This window comes from Hydra vulgaris, chromosome 01 (assembly GCF_038396675.1).
Source record: "Hydra vulgaris chromosome 01, alternate assembly HydraT2T_AEP".
NCBI lineage: Eukaryota > Metazoa > Cnidaria > Hydrozoa > Anthoathecata > Hydridae > Hydra > Hydra vulgaris.
The window spans coordinates 49,967,501-49,995,016 of NC_088920.1; the positions used below are offsets into that span (position 1 = coordinate 49,967,501).

The following is a 27,516-nucleotide window of genomic DNA, read 5'->3' on the forward strand; positions in this document are numbered from 1 at the left end:
TTGCGCATATAATGTTTGAACGTTCGAATTTAACTTAACTGTAATCTGTATCTTTAATGAATGCTAACTGTATCTTTAATGAAGCTTACAATTTAGTTGAACTAGGAAGCCAAGAAAAATAAATGTAAGCAGAACTAGAAAAACATTAATAAATTTATAATTCGTTAGAGAAAACAAATAAAAATTGAATTGTTATTAATTATTTATTTACTAAAAACTCGTACTACGGGTTGCCTACTGCTAGTATTTATAATATTCAAAACAAAACAATCCAACAAAAATCAGTACCACTTACTTGAAGTATTTTGTCTACTTTCCTTTTTGACAAACTTTCTTATGTAAATTGTGATAACAATCTCAAATTAAAAATAATAAAACAAGAAAAACAAATTTGTTGTTAACAAATTTGTTTATGTAATGTTAAGAAGTGCTGACTTTTGTATTACTTTTAGTATTATAAATTGTAGCATATTTGTACATTAATCTATTGTTGTTTACAATCATGAGCTACAATATAATAAAAGTAATAGATAAAAAATTTTCATTTGAGAATTAGTTATAATAAGGTAATTGATTTTCATTTGAGAAACTAGTTATAATAAGGTAATTGAGTTGCCTAAAAAGCAGAAGGATGGGAAAGGAAAAAGGAGACATAAATGAAACGATGATCCAAGTTTATTATCAATGTAGATTTGAACTAATTAAATAATAAATAATAAATGATATTAAAGTTGTTGTAATAGCTTATTGTTTATAATTTATTGTATAATTCATTGTACTTATGTCGCGACAATTGTGTAAGAAATTATGCCATAGAGAAAACCTATATAAGTTGTACAAAACAGAGAGAGGCAGAGAGAAATATATAACTGTAATAGAAATATAGTATCCTTGATTTTACAAAAATTAATAAAATATTACTGTATATTGATAAAAATTAATGTTTAATGATTAATGACAAAAATTAAGTTTTTTTATTTTAGCCGAACTATGAACAGCAAAAGATCCGGAGTATGGCAAACATTTCAAAAAGAAACACCAAATATGGCAATATGCCATTCAGTTTTAAAATGTGCAGGTGGGAGTACATCAAATTTGGCAAACCATCTTTGAGCAAAACATAAGATTGAAACTAATAAAAATGAAGAGTTGGCTTTTTTCTGTGTTGGCTGACTCTGTCTAGTCAGCCAACACAGAAAAAAGCAAAAACAAGTATGTTAAAATTCATACAAAGAACATCAATGGAAGAATTATTGGCCAAATGTGCAGCGTATGATGGGTTTTCTATTCATGCCATGAGATATTCATAAAATGTCTAGGAGCAAAAAAACAACTAAAAAATTGATCATAGGCTTTTCTAGAGAGAAAAAATTGGTATTAAAGGATAAGTTAATGAGAATGACACAATTTGGAACATGTTTCTCAATAAAAATAGATGAATGGACAAGCCGTAACTCCAAAAGGTATTTAAACGTAACATTGCATTCTCAGAAGGATAGTTATAAATTAGGACTTACTAGCATAGAAGGTTCATGTGATTCATACAAAGTTCAGTCATTAGTTGAACAAAAACTGATGGAATATGGTATTAAATTTATTCATATATTGGCATCAACAGAAGACGGAGTTAGCATTATGAAAAAATATGGACGATTAAATGGAATTGAAAACCAATTTTGCATCAATCATGCTATTCATTTAGCTGTTCTAGACACTTTTTACAAAAAAATATCTGTAGTCGATAAGCCAGTTGATAAAATATCAGATTCTGACAGTTCAGATTCTGATGAGGAAACTGAAAATCAGTTTAACTCTTTTTCTAGAGATCATAATTTAGATATAGATGTTTTCTGTAATAATGAAATTAAATACAATACCTATGATAGAAAGATTTGTGCAACTTAAAGCTTGCATAAAAATCCACTGGAAGAAATAGGGCGTGAAGATTTATACAATGAAAAAGATTTTTCTATCTTGCTAAATTTAATTCAAATATTAAAGCCAGCAGAATTGGCAGTAAAAGAACTGAGCAAAATCAGATCAACTTTACTCACTGCAGAAGGAGTACTGACATTTTTATTTACTCAAATGAGACAAAACTGTTCAAGTTTGGGAAATAAATTTTATAATTCTTTGAAAATAAGAATTTCAGAAAGGCAAAATAAAGAATTAATTACATTGCATAAATTCCTACAAGGTGGAAATTTTCCAAAAACAGAGTTGGCGGAACTTTTATACTCGCCTAAGGTGGCTACATTGTCCTTGGCAACAATGTTAGCTGAAAGATTATTTAATGATCCAGATTTACAACCAACTATAAATGAGGATATGAACGAAAATCAAGTTGAGCTGATAGCAACAGCATCAGGATCGTCATCTTTAGTTCAGAAATCAATATTTGAAGTGTTGCAAGTTCCAAAAGAATGTGGAAAGGCAAACAAAGAAAGTGTCACTAAGACAAAATCGACAACTGTCCAAAACTTATTAAATGCTCTGGAATCGATACAACCTACATCAACAGAAAGCAAGAGTTTTTTCAATTGCTGGTAATTTCTGTACAAAATTACGTTCTTCAATGAAATTTGATCTGTTGGATGCACTAGTCTTCCTAAAATATTAATTTATTAAAAAAAATGATTTTTAAGTGACAGTTGCTTTATTATGTGTGCTTCTTGCAGTGCACTTTAAACTATTCTTATAGTTAAAAAAAATGATTTTGCTAAATTTTATTTTTTTAGACTTTGTTTTGTTTTCTTCAGTTTACAAATCCAATTCCAGTAAAAAATTTCAGTAGGTCATGTTGGATTTTTAGATCAATAATAAAAGTTCGTTTTTTTAATATAAAAACCGGTGTAAAACCGGTTATACAATTTAAAAAAACCGTAAACCGGTTTTTTGAAATTCTCCGGTTTTCTCCGAGCCCTAATTTTCAACTAATTGTACAATTTATTGATACCCCTGTTGATTAATACCTAAAATTCATTGAAAATGAAAACTTAAAGTTATCTTTGAACAGTTAAAGAATTTTAATTGCAAACCAACCCATTGGATACTCTAAGACGTGGTGACAAAGTGGAAGTGATGAAATGTTGACCATCAGGACACCATTCAAAATATGTTGTATCACGAGCCTAAAATAAAAAAAAGCTTCATTAAAAATTCTTTGAACAGTTAATAGCTAACTTAAATAATAAAACTATAAAATAAACTAAGTAAACAACCTGTGGTTTTGATATAATTTTTCTTCCATCAACATTCCACATTTCCTTTAAAAAAGTAATTATAAAGCAGGATCATATTAAATTAAATATTTATAATCTATTTAAAATTATTTATATAAAACTTAAATTAAAAAAATTAATTTGGGTAATAACATTAATCTTACCATTGCACCATTTAAATTTCCGAATCCAGCCAAACACAATAGTATAAAAAAAGTTAAGTCATTTTGATCCAATTACCAAAAAATCAATTAATATAATTAAATAAACAATATAACAATTGTTAGAAGCGTAAAAATATTTTACATTAGAAAAATAGTTTAAAATATTTATATATGCTAAAATATATATATATATATATGTATACATATATATATATATATATATGTATATATATATATATATATATATGTTATATATATATATATATATATATATATATATATATATATATATATATATATATGTTATATATATATATATATATATATATATTATATTATATACATACATACATACATACATACATACATACATACATACATCTGTGTATACTGCTTCAGAGCCATTAAACTCAGTTTAATGGTTCAGAAGCCACTGTTAGTAAGGCTTCCCTTATTCTGTGGTAACTCTTATAAAAGTTGAATTTTAGAGTATTAACAGTGTTATGTTCATTATAAAAGCCACATAATAAGCCCATTGTTATAACTTTAGGTTGATTATGTTATGACTTTAGGTTGATTATGTTATGACTTTAGGTCGATTATGTTATAACTTTAGTTTGATTAGCAGGAATGAGGCAACTGCACAGTTTAATATTTAAGGTGCCATACACTATCTATCATAAAGTGCCATACACTATCTTTGAATAAGTCAAGTTTTTCTTTAATTAAAAACATGAATAAAATATCTAAAACATTAAACAAAAAAACGAATGAATTGTTTTCATCTAACATTTACTTATTTAATTATCATCTTTGTAGCAACTTTTCATCCACTGAAATATTAAATCTTTCAAAACTCAGACCTACTTGCTCTTTGTAAAACTAATTTAAATTTGTCTGTTTCAGTTTTGGACCTCAGTGTCAATGGCTAATATCCATTAATCTGTAAAGAATTCAATAACTACATGTTCAGCCTGGACATATACTTACACACCAATTCACCTAATTGTTGTGAAATCAGATTTGAACCCTCTGACTTTTCATTTTTCTTTTTGTTCTTTATTACTCTCTTTCTGTATACTTTTTTATGTTATTTCTGATGAAATTGTCATTTAAACCCATTCTCTGTATCCAACCAATGATGTTGTTATTAGTGACTTTTTCTACATCAGACTCTATCATCCCCTATCATCCAACTTAATTTTTTATGGCCTTTGAGGTGATGTCTTTTATTTCTTTGCAAAATATTATACATTTATAAGCTTTTGGATTCAGTTAAGTATGGAGGCTTTTTGTCTTTTTCGTTGTTTTAAGAATAATGAACCTAAGAAACGAGGTCGGCAATTTTTTGCCGAACTCAAACACTTTAAGGTCGGCAATTAGGTCGGCATTGCCGAATGCTGACCCTAATTCCGAGGGCTATATATGTGTGTGTATATATATATATATAAATATATAAATATATAAATATATATATATATATATATATATATATATATATATATATATATATATATATATAGTTTGTTGCATTTGGATGTCAACAAATACGTCACTTTTGATTACTTTTAATTACTTTTGACTTTTGTCCAACATTTGCGTGTTGTCAGAAAGTAAAAACCATTAATTTAATTACAAATTAATTGTTTTTTTAAAAAAACAGCAAAAACGCAAATTTAATTGATCAGAATGTTTTTAAAAATATTCTGAATGTTTTAAAAACATTCTGAATATTTTTAAAACATTCTTAATGTTTTTAACAATATAAACAATGTTTTTATTTTTATTTTTTTTAATAAAATGTTTTTATTATTATTTTTTTAACTGTAAATCATGCGCGGAGTGTTGCTACATTGACTATCTTATAGCCTGACTCGCAACAAAGTGCTGCTACATCGACTGACAAATAGCCTGACTCGCAACAGAGTGCTGCTATATTGACTGACAAATAGCCTGACTCGTAACGGAGTGCTGCTACATCTACTATCTTTTAGCCTGACTCGCAAGGGAGTGCTGCTACATCGACTGAGGGTTTGGTTGGGGCAGGCAGTTTTTTTGGGGCAATTGATTAAAAAAAAAATTCCAGTCTTGCATTTTAATTTTTCCTTTTTGTCAACAAAATACTGAAAAAACTTTCTGACAACATATAAGAGTTCTATATATATATATATATATATATATATATATATATATATATATATATATATATATATATATATATATATATATATATATATATATATATATATATTGTTTTGTTTTTAATTTTAATGCAAAATTAATTTTAAACATAACTTCGCACAAAAAGTTACTTGCGAATTAATGAAAAAAAGAAAAGGATATTATTTCCATGAAAATTAAATTTACAAATATTGCGAGGTCCAGTTCCAAAGTCAAAAATAGGTTCACACTTTGTGTTGAACAAGGTTGCTTTTGCAGGCATAACTATCTTTTATTAAAGAAAAATTAATAAAAACAAGTAAAAAAATAACAATTATTAAAAAAACAAAAACAAATTGGCTAAATAGTAAATAAAAAAATTAAATAATAATTTATTTAAATAATAATTTAATTAAACAATTTAATTAATTAAATAAGTGAATATTAAAACTTTAAATAAAAGATACACCCAAACACTACACAAAACATTGTAGAGTTAGGATTCCAATCAACAGAGTAAACAGGACCACGTTTGTCTAAAGAAATAATGAAAGTCAAATAAAAAAATAGCTATATTATTTAGTAACCAACTGGGGCTAGAGAACATTAACAAGTGGACCTTCCATCCATTCAGATCTCATCAAAAATTTAAATAAAAATATATCAGAGAAAGAGTATTAGATTATGATTTAACTTGTAAGCTTTTTTTAAAATACACTTTCGGAATGAGTTTGGTTTTTAAAAACATAAAGTAAGAATAAATCGAGCACCATCCCCAACATGTCCCTGGTAGTAATACACTAAATTTGTTACTCCAAACAATAGCATTGTTCATCAAGGTTCTTGTTTTCAAAGTTATAGGGTTGTAAAAAAATTAAAAAAGTAAAAAGAACAAAAAAAATTAGTAACTTTCTTAACTGTAGTGAAACCTTGCAGTAGGTAAATACAGAAAAAAATAAAAAATAAAAAAATCTTTGCTCTATGCAATTCAGTATTTATTAAGAAAACACACAAAACCTTTGACCGATGCTATGTTGAATAATATTAAATATGATAGTGAGGAGGACAACGATGATGACGACGACGACGATGATGATGATGATGATTATGGTGATATATGATTGTAATTGTGAGTAACTTGTTGTGTGATAACAGGACCCCAGCTAGTTACTAACTACATTGTTAAGCTATACCATTCGAAATCACAAAAGACATATCCTTTACCAAATGGAACCAGGCTGCTCTCTCCTTTTGTTGACATAAAGTGTAGAGAGGTTTCTCCATAGTATGATGAACCTGTTGTATCAACCTCAGCACTGACCATAATTAGTAGAGCACTACCTATTATAGATATTAAACTTAGCAATAAAAACAAAAATAGGTATAATTACATTTCAATCATTTCAACTTTGTCAGATTTAAAAAAAACTTTACCTTTTTTATTCCAAATCATTTCAACTTTGTCAGCTTTGAAAAAACTTTTATTTGCTACTGCTTGATTGTCTCCTAATTTAGGATACTCAAAAAGTCTGACAAAAGATGGTGAACCCTAAAAGTCAAAATAAAAATTGCTATTGTTTGATTGTCCGAAAGCAAAATGAAGCAACTTTGAAAAATTATTTTTTAGTGATTTTTAGGAACAACATTCACAGCAGTTGCACAGTTTTGTGTAATCAAAGATATAAAATGCATAATAGTTTTTGAGAAATTACTAAACCAAAACACAGTAACTCTAGCATTAAACTCTACTGCAATGTCAAAACAAAGCATTATACCAGAAACAATTTTTTCAAGTTACAGTGCTCTGGCTTTTCTGGACAAAACAATTATAGAATTTTTCATTAAATTGAAAAAAGTTACTTGGCTTTGTTATAAGATTTTTATTCTATTTATAATTTAACTATATTGCAAATCATTATTAGTTTATTATTACACATTTAACTACAATATTTTTATTTCATTTTATTTTTTTAATTTCAAAATCAATTGAAATTTTACATTTAAAATTCTTTAACAAACATTTAATAAAAAAACAATAGATAACTATACTTTTTTCCCCACTGCATGAGCTGCTACCATATATGGAAGTGATGGTGAAGGTGAAAATGTAAACCCAAAAACATTTGGCAAATATAGCTTTGTTGCAGAAGTATCTATATTCAGACAATTAAATTAATGAAAACAGTTTCATTCATTCATTCCATCTTAAATCATCCAGCCACCCACCCTATTGGCTTTGCTTCATTTTTGAATCACCTATAAGTAAGATATAGTTTTGAAAACTTTAACTAAAGTTATGAAAGAGTTAATTGTTCTTAAACTAAAACTTATCAATATTTATATAATTGATTAAATTGCTTTACTGTTTATCCGTTTCTAAATTTATTTTCATTTATATCTTTATAAATTTAAAAAGTTGGTATAAGCCAATATTTTAATAAAGGAATAAAGTGAGAGATTTGAAAAAAAACTCTTTGTAAATTTTTTAAAATCTTTTTTTCAATTTTTAATTTCTTATAACTATTAACTGATTTCAAATATAAAACCAACTGAAATTATAAATTTTTATATCTAACTTTTACTATTATTATTATCATTAATAAAACTTGTAAGCTGAATGAAGATTGTATGTGGAATAATGTAGAAAAATGGTGTACTGGTGTTAGAGTGCTCAGTTCATAAGCAAGAAGTTCCTAGCTCAATTCCTAACTCGTTCCAGGTAGTATCTATGTATCAATTTGCTTCTTTATGAAAAGCATCCTTGTTCATCAAGGCTAGTGTTTCAGAGTTAATGGGTTGAAAGCGATTTGTGACAAGAGTTTAAAAAAATGAGTAACCTCCTTGAAAGTGGGTTGTGACAACAGTTTAAAAAAATGAATCCTTGAATGTATGAGCCTCTTGAACTTGTGAAAGTAAAAAAATGAAACAAAACATTTATAGATAAACAATTTTATCAACAGATATGTTAGGACTACCAAAAAATAGTCTCTGTTTTTGGAATAAAACAAAATTTTCATTTTGTTTTTTTCCAAAAAAGTACAGAACTTTGCACCTATGTAAAAAAAGGCATTTAATCAAAACTGAGAGTATTTTATAGAAACAAATGGTTTTATAAAAATAAAATTATAAAAGATTTGAAATTTAATATGATTTTAAAAATTCAAATTCAGTTTTGAAGAAATATAAAATAGTAAAATGTTAAATAGTAAAATTTTAAATGTAAAGTTTACTTTCAAATAAATATAAAATAGCTTTGCAATATTTATTTAAGAAGTTTTTTTTCTAATCACCTGCTAACTAATTCACTACGTAAAACATAAGTCTCTTCATCATAGAAACGCGAAACAAAATTAAAAACTTTTTTTTCTTGTTGAAAGGGAGAAGTGCTTTTGTTTAAGAGAATTTTTTTCAGAAATGTATCTAAAATTTTTTGTTTCTTATTATTTCAATATTGCGTAAAGTTCTTTTGACGTAATACATTTATGAGCATAAATTACGTTTACAAATATCTTATTGGTACTGTCTATAAATTGTTTATAATCCATAGATCATCCAGACCATATTTTAAAAATCCGGAAAATTGTTTGGGTAAAATAACCGGAAAAAATCTGGAATATATTTTGCTTTTAATTTTGCTTTTAGCTGAGTTGTTTCTAATTTTTTTTCAAACTTTTATTAGTTTTGTGTGAGTGATAAGTGAAAAAGCCTAAAAAAGAAATATATTGCAAAAATATATACCTAAACTTGAATGTATGTAAAACGTTATGGTTATCCGGAAAAACTAAAAGTTGAGAAAAATATTCGGAAATCCAGAAATATCCGGAAAAAAATAATCCCTGATAATCTTTATTAAAATTGCTACATTAAATGCATAAAAATTAAAATAAATAAATAAGTTGTGATAAACAAAAAAATTATGTTAAGTATAAGATTACTTTAAGAAATAAATTATAAGGAAATATAATCTTATTCAAATACCCAATTTAAATTTTATTAAAAGTTATTAAATTAGTTTAAATAATTCTTAATGCAGTTTAAAATAAACTTAACTACAAAGCGATACTTTAAAATACTTTCAAAACATCAATTTTTCAGGGTTTTTTTTTAAGTTTTCAGGCCACTTTAACAAATAGGAGTTTAATAATTAAAACACACAGAAAGCAAAGGCTTTTAAAGTATTTGCAAATTGTTTTTTTATATTTGTTAATAATTTGTTGCTGTAAAAATGAGCGCCTATTTTCTTTTTTTTAATAAGTGCTCAATTCAAATGAAAAACCTAGCATATATATATTGGCATGTGCTTTATCTGAAAGTAGGAAAGTGAATGTTGTCAATAGTTTACAATATTGCTTTTATTTATGCAAATTATTTTATTCTGCACTTAGACCTATAATGAAAAATGACTAGAATTAAAAAAAAAAAAAAGCAGCGGGCAACTCAAAACTGGTTACTTTCAGTCGCCTCAATGGCGACCAACCAAAAGTCTGAGTGTACATCCCTGTATATATATATATATATATATATACCTGTGTGTGTGTGTATATATATATAATTAAACAACTTTAAAATGTATTCTATAAAATAGAGTGCTCAAGTTTTTAAAAGAACAGAGTAATTATAAATTAGTAGAAAACCACTTAACAAAATTTTTTTCATTTGACACTGTGTTTCATCAATAAAGACTCATCAGAAATGCTGATGAGCATAATTAAAATTAATGCAAAAAAAAGATTAATGCAAAAGAAAACTTGATGCATATTTTGTCACAAACCAATGCGCAAAATCTTTTTGGCTTAACTTTTACATTAGCGTTTAATATTATTCTTTAGTTTTTAATCATAATCATAAGAATGAACTTTTTATGACTATGTTTTAGTGGTCTAAGATTTTCTTAGTTCCATTTGTATAGCGCTACGTACAAACGTCTGTAAGTATAAACGTCTTTAGTATATGTTGAGTTTGCAGGCATTATATGGAATAATTGCGTATAATATATCTATAAAATGAGAAAACTTTAAATTTTTATTTTAAATTTTAGAAATCTTTTTTGCTATATTATTTTTTTGCTATAAATATATAAGCAAGATTGAAAAAATTTCAAAATTTATTACGCTAAGAGGAGGTCTTAACCCTCCAAAACAACACTGATGACAGCGCACTTAACCATTGAGCAATGAATGAAATGCATTTAGCAGAAAAACAAGCCTATTTATAAGTCTCTTATAAGCTCTACGTATGCGGAAAAGGTGCGCATGTTAATTATTTTTGCTCTTTAAGTCTTTTTCAGAACAAAATTATTTTGCTAAAAAATATTGAAGTAAATAAGAAATAGGGATAGAAATAACAGTGTGAAATAGATGTGCATAGAAATGGTAGGTTTGGTAAAGACCCGTATTTTAGGGATGCGGAAAGCTAGGATATATAAAGAAAAAGTATTAAAAAGTTTGGTTTGAAATAGACTTACAAAGACCCGTATTTTTACAGGCCCTATCTCAGCTAGTATATATATATATATTAGATATAAAAAACTAAATAAATCAAGTTAATTTAATTTGTTTAAAAGACTCTTTTATATAGACGTGAAATTTTAACTTCAAAAACGCTTTAATAAATTTAGATTTAAATAATAATAATCATAGAACCGGAACTTACCTTCACAACAAAGAAAATTGTGCTAAAAATGAGGAAGTTTTTTGGTAATATCTCAATAAATAATTTGTTTTGGAAAGTTTGACTTATCTTATATATGAATACACTTAAAGATCCCTTAAAAAAAATACTCTATTTGAATATATAAAAATTTAGAAATATGCACAAAAGAAACCAGGAGCCTAAATGAAGATAAAAAGATGCAAAACAATTTAAAATTTTTAAGACTTAATTGGATCAGAAAATAAGAACTCTGGAAAAACAAGGATTTCAGAAAAAGGACAATTTGGTTTCTGACCTGACAACAGATATTTATTAAAAAAAACTATTAAGATAGATATATTATATAAGTATATTTCATTTAATATTCTATACAGTTATTTTTATATTGTATAGCTATATATTAATAATATTATTACATATTAGTTATTATAATAAGTTGTTTTTACAACAATTTGGTTTAAATTCAGTATAAGAAACTGTTTTAAAAAGAAATTTGCAACTAGAATGGGGTATTCAATTACAAATATACAAAGTTCAATATTGATACATATTTTTTCTATTTTATAAATAACTTTATGAATAAACATAAATTTTTTAATTATTAGATATAATTAATAATCAACATAATTTTAAATATTAGGTATAAAATAAAAGGAAAATATATTAGGTCTTGAAATATCAAAAAAAATTCTAATAATATATTATAAATTTAATTTTCATTCTAATATTATAAATATAATTTACATATTATATTCATAATATTTATTATGAACCTGAAAATTTATTATTTTAACAATAGATATTCCATTCCCACAGGATTTATTTGAAAAATAAAAACTAATATAAAAAGTTAAAAATTAAAAAAAAAATTAAAAAGAATCCATTTGAAGTCCTCTGATTGTGTTTAAAGAGTATAGTTGTATCTCGTAAAAATCAAACAAACAACAAAAACATTTATGCAACATTGATGTACCAAAAAGCTTGTTCAAATAGTAATTTATGGAGTGAAGCTTTTTCTCAAAACTTTATATTCATAAATAAATAAATTTGTTTTCATAAATTCTTCCATAAAAACTTCCAACAAGGCTACAAGCAACCACTACTAAAGTTGGGAGTTAACAGAAAACAAAGAGTTAAAGTAAAAAGCAAGAAAGTGGTTGATAGAAGACTTAAAAAACTGATAATTGAATAAGTCAGAAATACATGAAGACAAGCAAGAATTCTAAAGTATTTTTCAAAGTGTTTTAAGTGCAAGTAAAAGAACTAGATGAAGTTTTAGAGCCTGAAGGAAAAGATAGTGAAAGAATGCAAAGTCATGCAAGATTGAGTTTTAATTGAAGGAACAAGAAATTATAGCTCATGATTTGTACAAAAAAAACTATATTATCATCAACATGTCAGTAAAGTTTCTTCTTTTCCATATTTTCAGCTAAGCAGCTTGAGATTAATATCACATTTTATTTGATTATAACACGATTGTCACCTAAAGCAAGTCCTAATACTTTAACATATTGGGACCTTTTCTAGAAGAGAAACGGCATCACTAAAAGAACTAATCCAAATGTAACCACAGTACTCCATACATACATGAGATTTACAGAGGTATAGAAAAAAATCAGGGTTAAGAAAATGGCAAGCACAATAAAGAGCACAACAATCCTTAGCAGATGCTAATTTTATAAGTTTATTATTTTAGTTACTATAGTCATGTTTTCAGTTTATTTGATAACTCAATCAAAGATAGTGTATTACATTCCTATAAATAAAATATACAGTTACCTCAGATACATTACAAAGCCAACAGGGCTCTTTATGTGGCTTTGACAATGCACACCAAAAGCAATAACTGGGACACTTTACATGTGCAACATTTCCCTATTAATATTTTGGTATTTTACAGCAGTTGATGAATCAGCTTCTCTGAGAGCTGCATTCTGGAAACTTTAAACTGCATTCAGGAAACCTTACTACCAGCTGGCCTCGGAAGCATTTAACTGAGTTTTAGAGCTTTACCTTCATTAGCAGAAAACAGAAAGAGTTTCATAGCCATTAAAGGGAGGTTCAACCAAAAACTTATGACTAGAGTCAAGAAGATCCAGCATTCATAACCCTAGGCAAGTTTACATCTATGCCAGCCTAATAGATGAAAAACAGGATGCTAAGTTGGTCAACAGAAATTTTCTGTTAACCCCTAAAGTCTTTGCCTAGGAGGCTTTCTACAAGACAGTAGCTAGATGTAGTTAACACCTACCCAATATGAGTTTATTGAGAAAACATCTCTAGCCTTTACTCAACCAATTGTCCTAACTTTTGCCTGTAAAAGCAAATCCTATAAGGCAGCAGGACATAGGAGCAGGTTATAATAGATTACATATTACCAGTACCAGGATCATAATGATCCTGGTACTGGTAACAAGTAACCTAGTATCCAGTAATCCAGACCCTGATTATGATCCTGATCTAACAGAAATCCTGGTAATTTTTTTTCTAATTATCATTATTTAGAAGAATTATCCAGATCAAGAGTTTATTCATACTAATTAAATAGTATTTTGTAATAATTGTGAATAAGAAGTGAAAAATAATAAGAATAGTAAAAAATTAATTAAAAATTTAATAACATAAACATTTCTAATACAAACAAAGTTCGCTTTTACTTAATGCTCCAAAATATTTAATAAATAATTATTCCAAAAATATTTAAATATAAAAGTTAAATTGATTAGTTTAAAATCTCAACAATCTCTTTATTCATGATTTAAACTTAAACATAATTGACAGAAGCTGGATGACTTCCATTACTGCATTAAGCATATTTTTGTACGACAATATATAAACAGATAATGAATGTATTGAATGAACAATGAAACATAAAATATATTAATAATATATAAAAAGATAAATGAATTTTTATGTTTTTAGTTTTTCAAAGTAAAAAGTTTAAAAAAACACTAAATGCTTAACTTACAAAAATCATCTCCACTAAAAAACTGTACTTCATTGTTTACACAACGACCATTAAGCTTTTCATCAGAAGTCCAAGATGGTGCCCTGGTAAAATAATAAACAAAGCATTGTATTACCTATTTTAATTTTATTTTAATTCTTGAAATCCATGGTTCTACACTGTGTGTGCTTTAAACAGGTTTCCATAAGCAACCCTTGGAATTAAGAATCTCAATCTTATATAGGTCGGCATAAAAAATTTGATACAAAAGTCTTACCATAAAACATAAAAATGAGGTCAGCAATTTTTTGCAAACCTCAAACACTTTAAGGTTGGCAATTACGTTGGCATTGCCGAATGCCAACCCTAATTCCATGGCCGCATAAAGCAATTTCTTATTTGAATATGACATAGATGAAATGAAACATTTTTTTTACAACTGGATGCTTATTCCTATGTTAATCTGTGCATCTAAACCCTATTATTTACAATGTCAGCCATCTTATATTTAAGCCCATGTTTCAATTGATATTCTCAAAAAATATTAGTTAGCGTTAGGTAACTGATTAAGTTGTTTATACAACTATATGTCGACTATATGTCTAACGGGTGATGCGGAAGTTATCGGACAAATAAAAACATCAATAACTTATTTATAAATAAAAAAACAAACTACTATTATATTTTTTTTAAATAAAGCATTTATCTTTTAATAAAAATATATTATTTTTATATGAAAAAACACCACCATCTGCAATTGATCTCAATTTTGCTCTGACGCTTTTCATATGCAACTGTAAAAAGTTTAAATCAATTTCTTGTAATTTTAGTTTAATGCGATCAATAAAAACTTGCTCTGTTGAAGCTTGCCAATCTCCCTCGTAAACCTTCTGTGCCAAATGTCCCCAAAAATTTTCAATTGGTCGTGCTTGAGGCACATTTGGGGGATTGGATTCTTTATCAACGTAAGAGACATATTGGTCCATCCAATTTAGATTTTAAATAATGAGAACTTGCTAAATCTGGCCAAAATAAATAGTTAAAGTCTCCATGATACTTGTGAATAAATGGAAGAGGTTGTTTTTCTAAACATTCATTAATATAGATTGATGAATTGCTCGCTACAGCCTTGGAAATGCAAAACAATGGCTCGGACATACCACGGTCAGATATGGCTATCCACATTAATAATTTTTTTGGAAATTTCTTTTTTCCTATAAAACAAACACTTTCTGGGCATGTCTTTTTGTTGTTTGTGTAGTATCCAGAATTTCCGGGCATGTTGTCTCCTGCAAAACAAAAGTATTTTTCGTCATCGATGACTAGAAGCGATTTTGTGTTATAGAGTTGGTTAACTAGTTTCCTGCTTCTTTTCTTTGCCTTTATTTGTTGTTCTATAGTGTATTTTGGAGTCTTTTCACGTTTTCTATATTTAATATTCATTTTTTTTTAACTGACGACCAATTGCCGATTGATTTACACCGAATTTAATACCTATTTTTCTCTGACTGACCCCTTTTTGATTGTTGACAAGTCTCGTTAATTCGGCTTTCTTATCTCTAGTCCAGGATGTCGGACAACCAGGGTGTTTTCTATCAGAAAATGATTGAACAGTTTCAAGTCTTTTTAGGTTATCATATATTGTACTTCGAGCAAATCCTTCCTTTTCAAAATGATTTACGATTTTTTTTTTTTTTATAATAGGTTTATTTACAAAAAACATTTTTAGTCGCTTTCGAAAAGATTCTCGTTCAGCTGCATTTAACCTCATTTTAAATAATTGTGTTTCAAATAATAAAGTTTATATTTTATAGAACGTTTATGTCTACGCATAAAACCACAAAAATTAATTATTATGCTCAAATAATGAAATTAGGATTTGTCCGATAACTTCCGCATCACCCGCTATATGATTATATTTACGACTATATGTCTATATGATTATATTTAGTATAATATTCACTAAATATACACTATATATAATCAGAGTTGTTAACAAGGCCAAAAGTTTCAAGGCCAAGGCTGAGGCTGCACGTTACAAGGCCAAGAACAAGACCAAGGCCAAAAGTTACAAGCTCAAGGACAAGGACAAGGCCATGAGTTTTGAGGTCAAGCCCAAGATTAGGAGTTTCAAGGCCAAGGCTTACACAAACATTTTCAAGACCAAAGATTCTAATTTTTGCCTTACATTAAGGCTAATTATTAACAGACCTGTAAGTAGCAAGTGTAGTAACAATAAAACCATGTTTTGTAAAAATAGACCAAGGTTATGCGCAGCATTCAACAAAATCAATAAGAAAAAATATGTATAATTTTTTAAGGCCAAAACAATCGAGGCCAAGGCCAACAGTTTCAAGGCCAAGACCAAGGCCATAGCCTTAATTTTTGGCCTTAAGGCAGGGCCAAGGCCAAGGACTTACAACTCTGTATATAACACATATATACTAAATAAATCATTTAATATATAGTCTGATTATATTTATATATAGTCTATATTCAAATATAATCATATAGACTATATTATATATATGCATATAGACTATATATATAGTCTATATGCATATATATACTATATGTATATATACTATATATATATATATATATATAAAATATATATAATATATATATATACACTAAATATAATATATAATATATAGTCTATACGATAATATTTATTGCTGATGGTTATATTTCAGCTGTATTAATTCTGTATTATGTCTACACGACTATAGACTATAGTCATATATTGCTTAACAGAAGGTAAAACATATATAGGATTGAAGCAATAATTATGAAAACATCAACATTGCATGCTGTAAACTGCTTAACTTGCGCTTTATATGAGAACGTGACATGTTCCCACATTTTAATGGTCCTTTCTGTGTTCTTTAAAAAATTTGGGGCGATCACAAATATTTTTTTTGAGAAAGAAATGACTTTAATGCATCACAGCATGATTACAGTCTGTTGAAAGGCATCTTTAAACAGTACAGGCGCTAACATTTACTTACAGCTAATAAATTTTCTTATGGTATAAATAAATATGAATATAATACACACCACCCTGATTGATTTTTATAGATAACACTTCGCATCAATGCACCAGTCTTGATATTGTATATATCGTAGTTGGGACTTCCATCAGGATTTTTTGGTGAAGTATAAAATGGCTCCCAACAAGCAATGTATGTATTATTAGGTGAAAAAACAATTTCTGTAGTTTTTTGCTTTGGAACGCTAAATACGATTTCTCCATTATCCATGCTAATCACTTTTAAACTAAAAAAAACCATTATAAAATAAACAAATAAAAAAAATGTACAATAGTATAAAAAAAAAACATGAAAAAAAAATGTTCAAAATACTTTACTCCATCACAATATGCTTGGTATTTACCATCACAACTAAACACTAGATTTCTTGCATGAGATGTCAAATCTCTAGAAAAAAATACATGAAAACTGACAAAACAGAAAACTTAAAGCAAATTTTTTAAAATGCTATTAAAAAAAACAATCTTTTTCTGATTTTACTTTATACTTGCCAGATATTGAGTTTTATTTTTTTTTTTTATTCTTTATACTTCTCTTTAAAAAGACAACCAAGTCAAAACACACATTGTATTTGGATAAAAAAATATGTTTATAAATAAAGTTTAAGGTAAACTATTTTTAGTAAACTTAAATAAAATCATAATATTGTTAATCTTATGTTTAATGTTTTTATAATGATTCCAAACTTTTAATGCATTAATAACAATTTACTATTAATTTTGTTTTGTATTATAACCAAGGATAGGAATTATTAAATGCTCCATAAATCCAAGAGTAGCACTCTGAGATTCATACAGTACAGGAGTACATTTTAAATCAAATAACTTTGAAAATGTTTTGGGAAAAAAAGATTGGATAAAAATCTTTTTTTTAATTCTTCTATTTCATGTTTTCTGTTTCTTGGTTATATATGGTAATACAGTTTGAAAAACATTCTCTAAACTCACTAATAAACTTTAATGCAGTTTTAAACATAATAACTTACTCCATGCAAACAACATTTTCAGTAAACCCATTTTTCCCTTGAATTAGTGTTACACCTTGTGAGCTTCTTGCTAAAAATTAAAATAATATTTTCAAAAGTAAAAACAAAGAGACAGTAATTTTTAGATAATAAATTAAAAAAATCCTGAATAAATCAAGAAACCCCTACATTGACTAGACAAATAATGTTTATTTTTCGTAATGTTGAATTTCTGATGTATTACTTTAAATAACAAAATATTTATGCAAAAAAGTCAAGAACAAAATCTCAAGAAAAAAATGAATTTATTATTACTCATCCTTTAATTAATAGGCATTTGAACTAATAGGTATTTAAAATAGTTTTATTAATAGGTATTTACCTATTAATAAAATTATTTTTTGGTGGAGATGGTGCCACAAAAATTAAACGGCCCTCGACTCTCGTATTTTTTTAAAGAAATATTAATGTATGTTTTTTTAACAGTAGACAAATATTATTCATTCATTGTTTAACTAACTTGTTGAATGAGTTATTTATTGAATTTCTATTTTTATTAGCTTTATTAACAGTTACAGTCTTGCCAAAACGTAATAAAAATGTATAAATTAACGTTTTTGTATTCAGCAAAATACACCTTTAATAGCATTTCTTAATATGCTTTTTTTTTTTAAAAAAAAAAAAAAACAACACCAAGTAGATTATATATTCTTACAGTATTACATATATTGTTTTATATTATATTTTTATATTGTTAAATATTTGATGCACCATTTAATGATCAAAGGTTATTTATATTTTTAAAAGTTATACTACCCAGTGAGCTCAGGACATAAAAAGAATTCAAGAAAAATTGGTCAAATATAATATATACCAAAAATTGCTATTTTTGTTCATAAAGTCCAGGAGCCGCAGCCGTGCCAGGTATTTCTTAAAAGACAGAGCGCAGCCAAGTAAAAAAACTTTCGGCTCCACAAACCTGCTTATTAAGATTGTGCAAACTAAATTTTTGTTCAAACAGAAAAATTTGCAACAGGTTGAGCTCTACATATAAATTTTAAATCTCCAAAATGACATTTAATCATAAATGATAAAATTGATGTAACTAACTTTTCAGGGTAGTTTTACTGCATGACCAAACAAAGCACCTCTTTAGTAAAGCTTCAGCAATTAAAAGAATCGAGTACTTGTAGTCAACACAATACTTGGCAACTTGTATTTAAACGATCATATAAACCTTGTCTCATAGCAAATTACTTATATGCTCTATATATAATATTTAGAGTATATAAAACTTCACCTAAATAAACATTTCTCACCACATTTAGGTACTTGAATAGACTGATGCAAACTTTCTTTATTATTTAAAAATACAATAAAACTTTTATTTGCCTTTTTAAATTTGGAGAAAAAAACTAAAAATTTTTTTGTATAGTTGACATTTTGGTGCAACTTTTAGTGTGTACTTTGTTAAAACTCATAACGACCCAACCACATTGTTATAAAAAGAAATGACTCTTCAAAATCAGGTATATAATAAAATATATAAACATAAAAATAGTCATACTTGAGTTAATCTTGTTCATATATATTAGCAATAAAACAAAAAAAATAATCTAGCTTCATAACCATATACATCAATATAAAACATCAACATTTTTCAAAATATTTGATTTGTAAGTCACATTAATGTTACTTAAATCATATTTAATCTAAATTAGTTATTTCATGTTCACTTAAAGTGACACATTTGCATAAAGAAAAGCATGGTTGACAGACTAAAACTTGATAACTATATAAAGAGATTGGCTGCATTTTTGACATTTGTATTAAGACCTTTTTACACCTGTTTGTCAAGTACATTTTTCTTGATTAACTTTTAGACGGAATCTTTGTATCCAAATATATAGATCATAAAGTATTTCAATGGTATTCATGCTTCTTCTCTGCAAGGGTTTCACTATCAATTTATGAAACAACTCTCTTAGAAATAATCTTCTTCATTTTTTTCAATTTTATTCTCAATGTAAATCACGGGTAAGTTAATACCAGCAACATTAAGCATTGTATAAAAAATGACAATAGAGCACTGATCCCAGGAGCATTTTACCAATAGTGAGATTTTCCCGGGGACTGAAACTTTTCTGACTATTACCCATAAATGTTATAAAAATTATTCGACCTGAGGGGGTTGTATTCTTTTCTTTGGTTTCCAGTTTTTAGATCATCAAATCAAAAACAACAATAGAGTGCCTTGAACCATTTAAGGCTCATAACAAGACTGAACTTTTCAATGCATTGAAAAATGATGCATGAAAAATCTGAGCTCATTTGATTTGCTCAATATACTCCTGCTAAATACAATAGTTTAATGAATGCTTTTACCTCAAATATGTCAGAGGATTTAATATCTTTTAGGGAGGCAAATATATAGATTTGTGTAATTGACAATCAATTCAGAATATGAAAAAAACTATTTCATCATTCGAATGGAGTTTTGGCATTTTTGCATTTCTAATGACTCCTGGAAGACCAATGTCCAGTGACTTTCAATGTTGACTTTTTTTTATTGGTTTATTAAACCACTTTGTATTTTTATCTTTACCCATAAAATAAAAAGGCACACAGGATTTTTTGATGTTACAGATATAATACTTTCAGATGTTGTGTTAACTCCAAACTTAAGTATGTTCATACCTATGGTAAATGAGGCTTTGCAAAAAATTGCAATGTAGGCCCAGGTCCAAAAATTTTTTTTTCTATTTTCAAAAAAAAATTCCCGAAAAAGAAAAAAATAACAAATAAATGAAGCCTGTGTCTGTTAGATCAGTTGCACCTGACAGAGGGTTAATTTTTTGTTAATCCATTTTAAGGTTTGAAATGGTTTAACATAAAATGATTTTACATTTTTCATTTTCTTTTTTTCTTTTTCTTTTTTTTAATGATTAACATTTATCATCAAAAATACAAAATTATATATAAATAAAAAAACTATATGTAATACTCATTAATACTTTATATAAAAAAGTGATTTTAAAAAGTGTTTTAATAATAAAAAAACTTAGTAGAGATCAAAATAATTTAATTGTAACAACTTTCAAAAACATTTTTTACTTTTTTTCAACAAATTTTTTTATCCTTTTGAGTGTATCATTTTTAATGATTTATGTACAAATTTCATTAAAGAGATTATCGTTGTCTAAAAAAGTCAATAATAAAATCAAAAATTTTTTTTTTTTTAAATAACATTTATTATAAATAATGCTTACTTATATAATTTTGTGATATAAATTAAAAAAATCATATTGAAATTTTATTGATACTTTAAAAATTATTATCAGTAACTTGTTAATTTATTTAAAAGTCAGATGGCCCTGGCTCTGAGTTAAAAAACTAAAATATGTGTCATTAAAGTCCTTCAAATCATTAAAAAAATAAAATAATTTAATTCAAGTCACTTTAAAATGTTTGTTTTACATTCAACTATTTTGTTTAATTATAGTTTCAAATCAATAATGTTTTTTTGCCCCTGTTACGAAAGTGCTAATATACAAAAATGCTTAATGCACTTTATAACTGTTTATAAATGCATTGCCGGATAAACCATAATCAGGCCTGTAGGCAAAATTATTAGATTTATTAAAAGTATTTTAGAGAACTTTTTAGTAAACTTTATATAACAAATTTATGAAAAAATGATTTTTTAAACTTTGAAATTGCTTTTTAACAAAAAAAATTTCTTAGTCATTAATTTTTTAGATTGATCATAGAATGAACGTCGGTAAAAAGTGATTAACTAGTTTATGAGTAGTATGCGAAAATTTTATTAAAGCCAAAACGTAAAAAAAAAAATTTTGATAGCTTTTTTATTTTTATTTTGGCTGTTAAGAAATGTAACCATAAACAATTGCCCCCTCATTAAAAAAAAAACAACTAAATTTTGAGAAAGCAAACAAAAGTTGAATGTTTAAAAAAATAAATGAACAGGTCATTTTAGAAACACCATAAGTAATTTTTAGACAAAAATGAGTCAAGCACAATATCATGTTATCTGATGGTAGATAGATGTTTTTTTGAAAAGTCAGACCTTTCAATCAACACCTTATAAAGTGTTGACTAAAAGGTCAGACAAAAATGTAACATGTATCTACTCTCATATAACATGATTCTAAGCTCCATTATTTTTGTCCAAAATTGACTTAAGGTGTTTCTGAAATGCACGGCTCAAATAGTATAAGTTTAAATAAGTATAAGTTTTTTAAAATAAGGAAATTTTTTTTTTTTTTAAACGACATATTTAAATTTTATTGATAACCTTTTTTATGACCATACTCTGTGTAGTTAAGACAATTTTAAAATATTATAATCTGTATGATATTTTGTTGACTACAACATATTTTTGTTAAATGATCAGGCCTCTGAATTTTGAAAAGACGAAAAAAATCAAAATGATAAATTTTGCGGTATCATAAAATATAAATGTTTGTAGGGAAAAAACCCAGACCGAAGATTTTTTTTTTAAATCTTCTTAAAATCCCAATTGCTTGTTCAAATTTGAATATGATTTTAAATAAATACGCTTTTTAGGTAAAATGAACATTATAGTTTAACAATATGATCTGATTGTTTATTGGCAATTTTTTTTAATTATAAGCTCTTTCTTGGTCGGAATTCTAGTATTTTTTGTGAAAATTGATAGAAATAATGTGTTTTGACAACTATATATAGTTAATATACGTCAGAACCGATTAGAACTAGGATCAATAGTAAATTAAGGAACTTTTTCAAAAGATTTTAACTAAATTCATGTTAGCCCCGATAAGCGGAATTGATCTAAAGACTCCATAATGGTGTTCTTTAGATTCACTATTATGGGTAGTAAAAAGGTTTTGAAAATTATATATAAAAAAAGAAAATTTTCTTTAAATATTAAAAAAAACCTGAAGCAAAAAAATTATACCATTTAAAGCTCTTGTTTGAACTTAACACGCTGATAAAACCATGCTAATTCCAAATAAAAGAATTTGAATAATTTATAAATTACCTTAACTACACAGAGTATTGTTCAAATTAAAGACATTTTATAAATATTTTATAAAGATAAAGATTTTTTATGTAGTTTCAAATTAAATTTAATTACAATGCGGTACTTTAAAATACACAACTGACGTAATTTAACTTTTAACGATGTAAATATGTTAATCTCATAACAAGGCCTGTAACTGCAGATAAGAATTGTGTACATTATTTCACAAAGCTTTTACTGCATTAAATAAAAACTATATGAAAATCACAAAAGTAATCTGAGAAAGTAATAGTCTGTGACAGTAGTTAGAAGCTTATAAGAATGTTATTATCAGAACAAAGTATTTGTTATTAAAAGAATGAAATACCTGTTGTTATTAGAATGAAGTAATCAGATGCATATGTAAAAAACATGTATAAGCTTTCAATATAAATTCTTGCAGGTCAAGAATTTATTTATTCAAGGATGACTAGTTAAAAATTAGAGTTTTGGAAATTAAGGCTTTAAAAAAAACTAGAATGTATTTTAAAATTTTTTATATATAAACATTTCATAATACTATAAATACAAAAAAGTATTATATTTATGCAAATGTTGAAACAGTTAAAAGAGTGTGTTGTTATCCTTAATGACAGGAAGGGCTTTAAGCTTTAATGTTTTTGTTCAAAAAAAGCAACAAGTATATTCAAAATTGTTTATTATGTTATCTATTATAAAAAAACAATTTTTTTTTATAATAGATAACATAATAAACAAAAAAATAAATTTTTTGCCACAAATAAAGAAACAAAGAGTAATTACAAGAATACCAAAAAAAAGTCTGACAACATTGTCTTCAATAATAAATTGTGAAAATTTCCTTTTACACCTGTACCTAAAAATAATTTTGTTTCTTTAATTAAACAAATTTTAATTTTTCCAAGTTATTACTAGATATTTTTCATTAAGGAATAAATTGCATCATTTAGTTGTAGATTTATAATGCTTTGCAATTTTCTATTTAATCATTGGGTTCTTATTTTTAACTTCCATACTTCCTTAGATAGTTCAATATTCTCACATGCCTAACACACAGGAGGGGAATTTTACTTTTTTTAATATTTTTCCAACCCAACCAAAGCTTATTAAGACCCTCCCCCTCCTATTTATTAATTTTTACTGGTTATCAACAAAAAAACTATTTTAAAATTAAAGAAATGTCAGTGTAAAGCATACTTTAGAAATTAGAAAATATATATCAGATAGGAATAGAAACTTTAAGTGTAATCTTTAAAAACCATTGACCTTAAACAAATCTTAAAAACTTTCGATTTGTCAAAAATTTGTTGCATGTTCAATTTTAGCCACAAAATAATTTGTGGAATATTGAGAAATATGAAGAAACCTATATTATGCTATAAACAAACAAAAGAGAATGTTTGATATTTCGAATTTACTAATTTTTTCAAAATTAGTAAAATTCGATTAGTAAGATTGATGACAAGAGTTAATTCATATTGAGCAGATTGCTAGTAAAAAAAAACAACTGGTAATGACTTATATTATTAAAACTCAGCTATTTACTGCAAGCAACTATTGCAACATTGTATACATTCTTTTATTAATGAATAGCAACTCCCATCATTATAAATATACTATCATGGTCACGTTTAAAGGAGCTATCTAGGGCTGCCAGATGTCGGGTTTTTAAGAAGGAGAACACAGTAAAAAAATTTATTTTTAAAGGTTTGGCGCTGTATTCTCCTCCGTAAAAACCAGAACTCTGGCAACCCTAGAACTATCTTATTTATTTCCATCAACCAAAACTTATTTTCACTTGACAGTTCATTTATTAAAGTTGCATTCTTTCACTTTATCTATTCCTACATGCTCTTGAAATATTCATTTGACAGTTTTTTTTTCTCGCATTTCAATGCTTGGGTTGTCTCTTCAACCTTCTTGTTTTTTCTGACTCACACAACCTATAACTTTTTAAGTCTTCTGTCAACCCTTGTTCTTTAACTCTAATTTAAGTTCTCTAGTATCTCCCAACTTAATAATGGTTGCTTGTAGTCTTGTTGAGAGTAAATTAGTATTTTGAAAAATTTATTTAAATACTTTATTATGATCTTGTTTTATTTACATGCTGTAAAAACTTAAATGGGTAATTGGGATTAAAAAAAAATAATTTCAACTTTATTTGAAAACTTTAGCTTATCAATACATTAATGATATACAATGAGACATAACCTAAAAAACATTTTAAAAAAACTTACTTGCAAGGATAGGAAGAACGTCTGCATGCGCCATGCTATATTGGTATGGTGACAAAGTTACACGAATTATTTTACGGCGTGAAAAATAAATGACAAAAATTTTTGTCACCTTTTTGAGTTTAAGTTGTTTAAAATTGGCATTTTTCAATCGTTTTTTCATATTTAATTGCATATAAATTATTTATTCAATGTTGTACGCAGTTACATAATTTATTTTGGGGCACGCTGTTAGTGTCCGTCAATTTACACCCACGTGTCCTTTAGATCATGTATTATTTGTTCCAATAAATACAATCTAATCTAATCTAATCGTTTGCGATAAACTTGATCACAGTTTTTTTTTTCTTTTTAGAAGCTTCTAGATAAAGAAGACTTTTTTTAGCAATTGACGATTGTGCTATTCCACTTCGAAACCCGTGTTGTCGGCCATGTTAAGTATTAGGAAAACTTCAAACTTATTAAACTTAAGTATATTCATGCTTATGCTAAATGAGAATGTTTTGCCAAAAACCGAATTGATTTTTTTATTTTATTTATTTTGTCATTAAAAAAAGAATACAATGTCTTTTTATATAAATAAAATTTACATGACCGGGGCTAAAAGAAGACAATACTTGCCTTATCACTACGCCCCGAAATTTTTGAATTGACGCATTAATAAAAAAAAAATTTATTGTTATACTAAATTCAGTGTTTGAAAGTTGTAAGGGGGTTGTAAATTTTACAGGGTCATAACTTTTGAACGCAAAGTTCATAAGAAAAACTTGTCAATGAATTTAAATTTATTATCAGTTAGTAAAGAAAAAATATTTTTTTAACTCATTCTCATCACTATAGGGGTATGTAGGGCTAATTTTTTGTTTACTTTGCTTCCAGACTCCAATCACAGTGATTTTTTATGAAATATTCTTGTTTGAAAGAAGGGGCCGACGTAAGCTCATAAGGGAGAGTATGGTGGTCTTCAAATAGCGTACTAAAGCGTATGGAGTGTGAGGAGGGGGAGGGTTCAACATAAAAGCTAGTGCGCATTATTATATAAGAAAAGTTTATTTTTATTATATTCGTCATATTAAAACAAAAATTATGACTTATGATTACGGTTTCTCTGATGATGAACAAACTCACGCGCCTGCATTAACCTCTCGGCCGGCGCGAAGGGGGTGTAACCCCCCTCCATCAACGAATATAGCCCGCCGCCACAAGGGAGTGTTGATACCTCGATCATCTCATAGCCTGCTGCTACAAGGAAGTGCTGCTTCATCGACAAAGGGTTTGGCATGGAGCAACAGTTTTTTTTCTTTTGTTATTTCACTTAATATTCTTAATGTTTAAAAAGCCTCCTCTGACGAGAGCGCAACAAGCGAAAAAATAAAATTATTTTAGGCCGCTTAACTGGAGCTTTACCGGCTGATGTAGAATAGTCAGTCGGCAATTTTTAAAAAACGGGACCTTTTTTTTTTTTAATCGGCAAAAAATTTTATGATAAACAACCCCACCCCACCCCACCACATCTCCACGTGACACCTACTCGCATCGGCCCTGGGCCTAATGCACTTACATTAGAGTTTGAATTATTTATATATATATATATATATATATATATATATATATATATATATATATATATATATATATATATATATATATATATATATATATATACAGATATATATATATATATATATATATATATATATATATATATATATATATATATATATATATATATATATATATATACAGATATATATATATAAATATATATATATGCATATATATATGCATATATATATGCATATATATACATAACATGCATATGCATATTAGGGTGGAGTGATTTTGGAATCAGAACTATAGTAACCCTGGAGTAAATAGATTATCAAAAAATAATAATAAAATGTATAACATGTTCTTGCTAATAATGCCTGGAAAATGGCTGGGTAACAAAAATGTACATTTATTTAGACTTGATCTATTTTCGAGGAAAACCGCCATTTTTTGATTTTTTTTTCAAAGTGGGCATGCGCATTGCGCATTGTTTTGTTGTTTTTAGATTTTTAAATTACAATTTATT

The 27,516-nt window shown here is 26.8% G+C and overlaps 1 protein-coding gene across 1 annotated transcript in view; it reads right to left on the minus strand.

Moving 5' to 3' along the window:
• LOC100215133 (eukaryotic translation initiation factor 2A) overlaps positions 1 to 25,598 on the minus strand; it is a 43,468-nt gene extending 17,870 nt beyond the window's left edge. Inside the window, exons 1-13 of the mRNA XM_065788478.1 lie at positions 25,443 to 25,598; positions 18,183 to 18,252; positions 17,510 to 17,584; positions 17,205 to 17,423; positions 14,166 to 14,248; positions 7,595 to 7,698; positions 6,980 to 7,094; positions 6,770 to 6,886; positions 6,013 to 6,081; positions 5,729 to 5,830; positions 3,386 to 3,426; positions 3,222 to 3,266; positions 3,043 to 3,131 (exon numbers count right to left, since the gene is read on the minus strand). Of these exons, the coding sequence (XP_065644550.1) occupies positions 3,043 to 3,131; positions 3,222 to 3,266; positions 3,386 to 3,426; positions 5,729 to 5,830; positions 6,013 to 6,081; positions 6,770 to 6,886; positions 6,980 to 7,094; positions 7,595 to 7,698; positions 14,166 to 14,248; positions 17,205 to 17,423; positions 17,510 to 17,584; positions 18,183 to 18,252; positions 25,443 to 25,476 (1,163 nt within the window). The 5' untranslated portion in view covers positions 25,477 to 25,598. The remainder of the gene's footprint in view (positions 1 to 3,042; positions 3,132 to 3,221; positions 3,267 to 3,385; positions 3,427 to 5,728; positions 5,831 to 6,012; positions 6,082 to 6,769; positions 6,887 to 6,979; positions 7,095 to 7,594; positions 7,699 to 14,165; positions 14,249 to 17,204; positions 17,424 to 17,509; positions 17,585 to 18,182; positions 18,253 to 25,442) is intronic.
• Positions 25,599 to 27,516: the final 1,918 nt, after the last annotated feature.